This window comes from Sander lucioperca, chromosome 8 (assembly GCF_008315115.2).
Source record: "Sander lucioperca isolate FBNREF2018 chromosome 8, SLUC_FBN_1.2, whole genome shotgun sequence".
Classification (NCBI taxonomy): Eukaryota; Metazoa; Chordata; class Actinopteri; order Perciformes; family Percidae; genus Sander; species Sander lucioperca.
Genome location: NC_050180.1, coordinates 15,015,066 through 15,023,617, shown reverse-complemented (window position 1 = coordinate 15,023,617; position 8,552 = coordinate 15,015,066). Strand labels below are relative to the sequence as shown.

Here is an 8,552-nt window from a genome sequence, read left to right as displayed (position 1 = left end):
TCTATTTTATATCTGCCCTATGTTAGCATTTGGATGTGACATTATTTTGCCTTATTAAACCTGTTCCTGACGATGTATGCTATGTGTACGATGTGGCGCATTTGTAATTAGATTAGTGGGCACGTTTGTGGAAAATTCCAGAGCCTTTTGCGTGCATTCTAATGTTAATTAAGTTAGCCACTAGGTGGCACTGTTGTATTGCATTTCGCTTGTAAATACTGTTGTGCCATTAGAATTAGCCACTATAGTACAGAAATGTCAGTTTATTCTCTATTAATGCAAATGCTTAGTTAACTTGATAATGGGAAATTAACAGACATGTACTTTCTTGTTTGTTCTTGTTTATTTCAGACCACACATACAAGGAAACACATATATTCTACACATAGATGACTATATAAACATCATCATCATCGTCATTGGTACATGCCAAAAGTGTACTCTGTTGTGCTTTGCTGTGCTGTGTAAATCCTTCAACAACTCATGTAAAGTTCTGGATTGAATGACATTGACTCCTTTCTGTTCTGACCGACACCCCAGTGATACACCCATATTAACTACATCATTCCTAATACAGTCCTACCATATTTACCAAACCAACACCTATTTAACAACCATCTCTGCATACAAAGCTTAGCGCCTCCCGAGTCAATTGTGATTGGGTTAAAGAAATGCAAATGCCAGACTGTTCTCCAAAGGGCTGTAGAGATAGAGCTGGCATTGCAAGACTACTGTTTTAGTAACTTGAAAAGTAATCTGTAAAACAAAAAATAGGACAAAAGAAAGGAAACAAGTGTAGAAAATGACAAAAGAGAGATTGGATAGAGAGACAGTGAGAAAGGCAGGGTTACAGAGAGAGCAATGATGATGGTGGGATGTGCAGAGTGAGGGAGGAGGGGCATCACAGTCAAACAGGGACTGAGAAAGAGGAGGGGATGAAGAGAATGTGAGAGAGATAATTCAGTTACATGACTCAGGTTTGTTCAGAAAGCTGCCAGAGCTGCAGCTATCTGCAGATCTCTGCAGATGGAGGTTGAGGACGGAGCCCAGCTCTGCTTTCCACAGTTCCCAAACACCTCCTGCAGGAAGCCCTTGTCTCCTTGGCCCCAAACAGTTACCAATGTGTTCTACTCCATCTCTCTGATCACTGTGACTCTCAACCTGCTCATCATCATCTCTATCTCACACTTCAGGCAGATATTAACTTCTCAGCTTCTCTCTACAGGATTTGTAACTTAAAAATGTGAACAGCTGCTGTAAATTTAAAAGAATTGTCATTGAGTTAGTATTGAATAATGTTGCTCCAAATGTCTGACTTTGATGCCAGAGACTGTTGTTAATGTCCACTCTCTTACCAATGCTAAGCATTGCTTTCTGTCCATCGTGACCTCAACCAAGTCATTTTAACTGTCTACACGTAAAAATATGGTAACTACTGATGTGGTGGAACGGATATATATATACAAACTCATGTGGATTTGTATTTTCATGTTGAGATACTGGTTTTGGTTGTTTGTCACTGTTGTTGGTTAAGTTGTGCTTTTCTCTTTCCCTCCAGGCAGCTCCACACACCCACCAACATCCTCCTCCTCTCTCTGGCTGTCTCAGACCTTCTAGTGGGCCTTGTGCTGATGCCCGCAGAAGTTCTCAGAAAAACATCCTGCTGGTTTCTTGGTGACTTTGTGTGTGCTACGTATACTCTTCTTTCATTCAACATTCCCTCAGCCTCAATAGGTGACATAGTGCTCATATCAGTTGACCGTTATGTGGCTATTTGTGACCCTCTGCATTACACCACTAAAGTCACTGCAAGAAGAGTTAAATTCTGTGTTTGTCTGTGTTGGCTCTGTTCTGTTTCCTACAGCCTTCACTTTGTAAAGGATCTTCCGACTCAAACAGATATTGATCAATTCTGCTACGGAGAATGTTTGTTGAACACTGATAGCATCTCAGTGTTTTTTGATCTTTTAGTTACCTTTATTGTTCCAGTTACTGTCATCATAGCTCTGTATCTGAGAATATTTGCCGTGGCTGTGTCTCAGGCTCGTGCCATGCGCTCTCACATTACAGCTGTCACACTCCAGCATTCAGTGACTCCAAAGGCAAAGAAATCAGAGCTGAAAGCAGCCAGGAATCTTGGTGTTCTTGTACTTGTGTTTCTAATGTGTTTCTGCCCATATTATGTCGTAACATGGGTAGATGACAACAGCAAAACAGCTTTAATTAAACCGTTTATACTCATTCTGTATTTTTTAAACTCTTGTCTAAACCCTGTGATCTATGCCTTCTTGTACCCCTGGTTTAGAAAAGCAGTTAAACTCATTGTAACTCTTCAGATACTGCAGCCTGGCTCCTCTGAGACCAACATGCTGTAGAGAGGCTGAGATCAGACTTGGTCTAAGGATAAATGAATGAATATGTTCCTGCTGTTCAGTGAGTGCGTTAACAAATACAGAAAGTGAAGATGTGATTACTCATCAATTAAAAGACCTGTGTTTCAGCTATTGTTTGTTGTGCACTTTTCCTCTCTGCTAAGAGTCCTAAGCACCATATCCTGTTTCTAGCTAATCACCCGGTTTAATGCAAGTTTTAATTTCACTGACACTTATGAAGGATGTTTTCTTCCAAGGGGACCGTTTTTCCTTTTGATGGAAACATTTCACAGCTACAGCTTTGAACTTATGGCTCTATGTTTGGTCAAAGCATCATCTCTGTGATTTGTGTCCATTTTGTTGCTAACATAAAGTACAGGCCTGCTGGGCTCCTGTTTCACAGAGAAAAAAGATAGCCCTGAACAGCCACACTTTCCCGTCAAGTAGAGAAAACCATCAGCTGTTGTTTATCAGATACAACTGTCAGCACAAAAGATCATGTTCTCTTTCAGCTCAGGGAGAAAAGTTGTTTTTTCACTTTAGTGCCATTCATGTTTGATCCCTGCATCACATTTGTTGTCTATATGACACACATATTTAAAGCACTATAAAGTTCTTTGGGCAACAAGTTAAAGAACAGGTACTTTTAAAAGACAGGATTATTCACACTTCATCAGATAATATCAGTTACATTTAACTCATTTTAGACAAATTATGCGAATGTGATGGGTTGCCATTTAAAATCATTTTTATTAGAAAAATGATCACATTTAATGGCATTCATTTAATTTCAAGTTGCATGAAATATAATGAACAAGACATATTCATAATTTAACTCCATGTCCTGGACTGGTCAAGAAAAACAACAAGAGACAATAATGATATGGTGAAACAGAAAAAAAAATAAAACTACAGTAACAGTAAAAGCTACAGAGGGGTGGGGGGGTGTTGAGAGAATCTGATTACCGTGTCTCTAAGAACACGGGTCACCAGGGGTTGCAAGCCTGCAGGGCATTAATCAGTTAAACAGACAGAACCAGATACTCTTATTGGCCGTTTTCCAATCCTCCCTAATTCTCACTAAGTGATAGGCATTTCAGATGTATGAAGCTGCATTTAGACAACATTGTGTGGAAAAAATGCAGCCCTTTCATTCATTTAAATAGGGCCACTCTGTTGAGGCAGTAGGGCTTTGTTGAATTAAAAAAAAGCAGTTGTACAACTTTTGCTGGCAGTTAATGTGACGTCATCCAGAAAGGTGTCGCGTCTGTAAATAGGGGCAGGAAGGGAGGGATTCATTAAAGTCAGAGAGAAACTAGGACAAGGGTTAATTATGATGAAAAAGTACTTGATTGTTTAGGTGTGTTATTAGCCTTCATACTCCTGGGCATCTGAGTGTGATTGCTGCATTCAAACCTGCCCAAACGAACCGCACCAAGGGGGAAAACCAACACTAGTGTGATTCAACCAAACTAAATGAGGCAGGTGTTAAAGCCTGAGTCTTTTTTTTGTTGGTCCGCTTTTCGGTCCACTTGGATGATAGATGCCTGCTAAAACACCCTTAGAATGGCAGCTTGTGCCATGCAACAATTATTGTTCAGTGTAGAGCTACATTATCTGCACACTTAAACTGCCACAGTTATTCATGAAATGCTCTGCTGACTTGCCAGAAGATGGAGCTCTTGACTTATATTTTATTTATTTTACTTACACAGTTTTATAAGCAAAAAGCAATTCAGTCGCTGCTTCCTAACCCAGGAAGGAAAGCTGGCAAAAATTGACGATGCTGTAAATGTGTAAATTACAAGATTTATCAATATCACTTCCTCATCAGTCAGGCAGAAGATTTGACCATAATTACACTTTCATTCTATAAACCACACGTGTCATGATTTGATCAGGCCCACAAATAGATTTAGATTCACAATAAATTATTGCCCGCCTTGTTGTGCGCCAAACCAAAAGGATGGGAAACAGTTTTTCAGACTGTAATTACGTGAAACTTAAAGCAGAATTTGGCAGATTTGCCAACTCTGAGACTCATAAATTCCCACAGTCCCGGAGAGTTTGCATATTCAAACATGTGAAACAGGTGTGAGACGGGTAGCCTATTAAAAATGTAATCATGGGCGCCCGGATAGCTCAGTTGGTAGAGCGGGCACCCATATATAGAGGTTTACTCCTCGGTGCAGCGGGCCCAGGTTTGACTCCGACCTGCGCCCCTTTACTGCATGTCATTCCCCCCCTCTCTTCCCTTTCACGTCTTCTGCTGTCCTATCAAAATAAAGGCTGAAAATGGCCAAAAGATAATGCTTAAAAAAAAATTTAATCATAATGATTGTTTGCTTGACTAAATTCTATGATGGCTAGGGAACATTTCTCCTGACGTTTTTAGGGTTTTATGTGGAACAAACTGTAAGTAAGAAAGCTATTTGAGACATGTAATAATACATTCAAAGACATTTGACTCTTTCGACTATATAAAAGCATGTCAATAAACTATACATGTCTGGCCCTTGATGTGATTCTCATTTTCCAGTGTGGCCCTTAGTGAAATAGAGTTTGACATCCCTGCTATAAATGTTGTTGCTTCTTATTTAAGTAGCAACCCTGGCAGTTACGAGATCGTGGGAGCAAATAAAATATGTAAATAAAAACATTCAAACCGATGTGTCGCATTGGCAATATACGGCTCAAGACAACAAAGATGCGTAATTCCCTCCGCTTATAAATCTATATCTTTCATAAAGGCACCCATCAGGGAATGTTAACGGGTTTTGTCGGTCTCTGTTATGAGCGCACCTCTCTCTCTCCGCGCACCGAGCTCCACTGGATCTTCTAAGAACGGTGACGCCGTTATCAACCGAGTATTGATTGGTCAGTAGGTGGTGCTTTTATACCGGATGTTCTCTAATCTCCAACATAACCTGCTCCCGAGGTTAGGTGTTCAGCATAAGTTACCACGGCAATTTAACCCGGTAACAAGTGATCCACCGACGTGATACACCAAACCCTGGGTTGAACCAGAAGTTACCTCGGTATCCCCAAATCTTGCTTTGTAGTGCAGGCCCCTGGACTAGTCAAGACTCAAAATGAGAGACAGAAAAAGAAAATTCTCTTCAAGACCACTTAGTTACCTGATCATAATGTATGTGTTGCAAGAGATAGTATATATTTTATGTTTTTATTTTATACAACACTGTAGGATCAAATTAGGCTATAGACAGGTGTCACAGGTGTGACTAAAAACACAGGTGTCACTAGAAAATAGAAATGTTCCCATTCTTGAACTTATCACGCGTCTTGAAGAATCCACGGTATAAAGTGCTCAGCGATTCCAGATTCAAAATCCTTTATGAATCCCACAATGGGGAAATTTACACTGTTGCAGCAGCAAAGGATAAGAGGAAAAGTAGAAGACACATGTTAACACACAATAATAAATATAATTAAAGAGAATACATATTAAAATAGTAAAATGTATTTACAGTTTTGCACAGTCACATGTTTTATTGCACGTTTTATCAGTTCTGGTGTGTGTGTTTTGTCCATGTGGTCTACTGGGAGCAGTGCTGATTGTAGAGTCTGACAGCAGCAGGCAGGAAAGACCTGCGGTATCTCTCCATGACACAGTGCGGGTGCAGCAGCCTGTCCCTGAAGGAGCTGTTCAGTGCTGACAGTGTCCTTCATGGGGTGGGAGGAGTCGTCCATCGTGGAGGATAATTTAGCCACTATCCTCCTGTCTGCCACCACCTCCCCGGCGTCAAGAGGGCAACCAAGAACAGAGCTGGCCTTCTTAATCAGCCTGTCCAGTCTTTTCCTGTCTGCCACTGCGATTCAGACCACTCCATAGAGCAGGGGCGGTTCTACATTGAATTACACCCAGGGCGACACCCCCTTCAAGCGCACCCCCCCCCCCCCAACAACATAAGTGAAAGAGAAAATTATATTTCTCAATTGCACAAATCCTTCATTAGAGCATTTGAAAAACACACTTAAGAGAATCCAGTTATGTAACTATTTGCAATTGCAACAGGAAACACACTTTTTAAGATGAAGAATCTCCACAATGAACAAATTTTTGCACAAAATATGACAGTATAGGTTATCAGAACTTAAAATAAATATACACTATATACATAAATGTGCCAACAATATATACAATATTAAAAACAATTAATAAAAAACAAGATTAATAAATTAATAAAACGGTATACTCCTCATGAATCATAAAACAAGCTATATATATATATATAGCTTGTTTGATTTATATATATATTTATTATATATTTTTTCTTTAGAAAAGCTACAATTCTCGTTAAGAAAGTTTGCATGATGTGCAACGTTTACATAGGCTACTAATGCAATCATACAGTAAAGCATGCCTACGTCTTTTATTGTTGTAGTGTTTTGTCCAACACTCAGTTTTTGGCTCAGTTTTATCAAGGGACTAAGTGTTTTAAGGGGAGTTGTGCTTACCGCAGGTTCTACCCTCACTCCCTCATCTCTGTCTCTCTCCTCCTGAGTCTCCTCCTCACTGTGCATGCCACTGCCACTGCCGCCGATACCACCACCACTACCATCAGCCACAGGAGCTGATGAAGGTCCTGCTACTGCCGAAAACATGTCTTTTCGCTTTTTTCTTTTATTTGAGCCGCTTGGGTAACTTTGTTTCATTTTCGCATTTAGACCATTGACATAAAAGAAAGGTTTAGACTCGTCTTGCTCCATCTCTCTCTCTCTGTGTACTTCCGAGTTCTTCTGTCACCGTGTGTTTACCTTTCGCGCCAGGCTCCGCACCGTTATGGACTAGTCCATTTTATTGTGAAAGTAGGGGGTGCAAGCAGTGCGCCTGCAGCTGCAAGGGGGCGCCAATTTGCCAATTCCCCACACAGTGAAAAGGTAGATAACAGAAAACTGCTTCGCGGTGCATATTATTATTATTATTTTTTTTAAGTTCTCGTGCCGCCCACCATGTGACATGAAAAAATGCCGCCCCGGGCGACTGCCCAGTTCGCCCGTGCCAAAAACCGCCACTGCCATAGAGAATGGCTGATGCCACCACAGAGTCATAAAATGTCCTTAGGAGTGCCCCCTGCACCCCAAAAGCAGATACAGTCTGCTCTGGACATAATATGTCTCCATAACAGCATAACGCTAATCTGTATTGTCACGCAAAAAATGAAAACTGGCAGCTGATTGGACGAACACGTCAAGTGGGTCTGGCTTCTCCCAAATTTCAAAGCCAGACCATAATGGTGGCTCGTTCGGAATACGAGTTCATACTTTACGAAAATAGTTGAAATGTGTTTCTGACAACATTTTAAGCGAGAAATAGGCCATGCAGTTGCTGAATATGTCTTCATTTCAGATCGACAAAGGTCAGTTTAAAAGATTTTTGTCAGATTTTGAGAGGCGTTAGTCATCCCGCTCGTCATTTCTGGGTTAGCAATCCACCAATCAGATTGCTCATTGAGTCCGACTGCCCGCCTTCCAATTGACCTTTGTTTTTTTCTGTCTGTGCAGTGCACAGCGCCGCTGCTGTTTTGCCTAGTCTGAGTTTTTCACTTACTCACTTAGCTTACCTGTTTTATTAATTTTAACTTATCTGTATTGGAACCTTTGCCTGTTTGTTTATTGTTACGAGGGGGTTTTATGTTTGTATTGAGGAGAGTTCATTTCATTTGTATATTGTGCATTAGGTTTAGTGACTTTTAATCTGGCCTGAGATTTTCGAAACCTAGTAGTTGCTTGAGTTATTTGTAGAGGTGGTGACGTATAACTGGCTGATTTTACTAGTAACATTGCATGGTTTTAGTGTGTTATTTGGGCTTATTTTGATATGTGCATGTTGTGTTCAGTTGTAGTCCTTGTTTTTTGTTATATGATCCACCCATGATAACCACTGTAACCACTTAAATAGTTTCCACTTTAATAGTTTTTATTTTAATGAAATTCTCCTCTCCTACTGTGTTTTGTATTTTTGGTTGTTTTGTTTTTATTAAATTGGTTCTGTTTTAACTTATTTTTACAGTTACGTTCAACTGAACATTGTCTTTTTTGGTTTATAATAAATAATTTTGAGTTCCCCAAACCAACCTCGTCTCTGATTATTTATGTGGGCTTGCCTGTGTAGTGGGAGTCCCCGGATTGGTACCAACTGATATCAAATGAAATTTT

At 40.2% G+C, this 8,552-nt stretch overlaps 1 protein-coding gene and 1 long non-coding RNA gene across 2 annotated transcripts in view; one reads left to right on the top strand and one right to left on the bottom strand.

The window, feature by feature from the left end:
* The first annotated feature begins 686 nt into the window (after positions 1-686).
* On the top strand, positions 687-2,420 carry LOC116033995 (trace amine-associated receptor 7e-like). The gene is made up of 2 exons (XM_031280163.2): positions 687-1,193; positions 1,559-2,420. Exons 1-2 carry the CDS (start codon positions 1,027-1,029, stop codon positions 2,373-2,375), a joined length of 984 nt encoding a protein of 327 aa, XP_031136023.1. The 5' UTR covers positions 687-1,026; the 3' UTR covers positions 2,376-2,420.
* Positions 2,421-4,766: 2,346 nt separating this feature from the next.
* Positions 4,767-8,552, bottom strand: part of LOC116041580 — a 4,016-nt gene continuing 230 nt past the window's right edge. The window contains exon 3 of the long non-coding RNA XR_004103617.2: positions 4,767-4,946. This is a non-coding gene — a long non-coding RNA (uncharacterized LOC116041580). The remainder of the gene's footprint in view (positions 4,947-8,552) is intronic.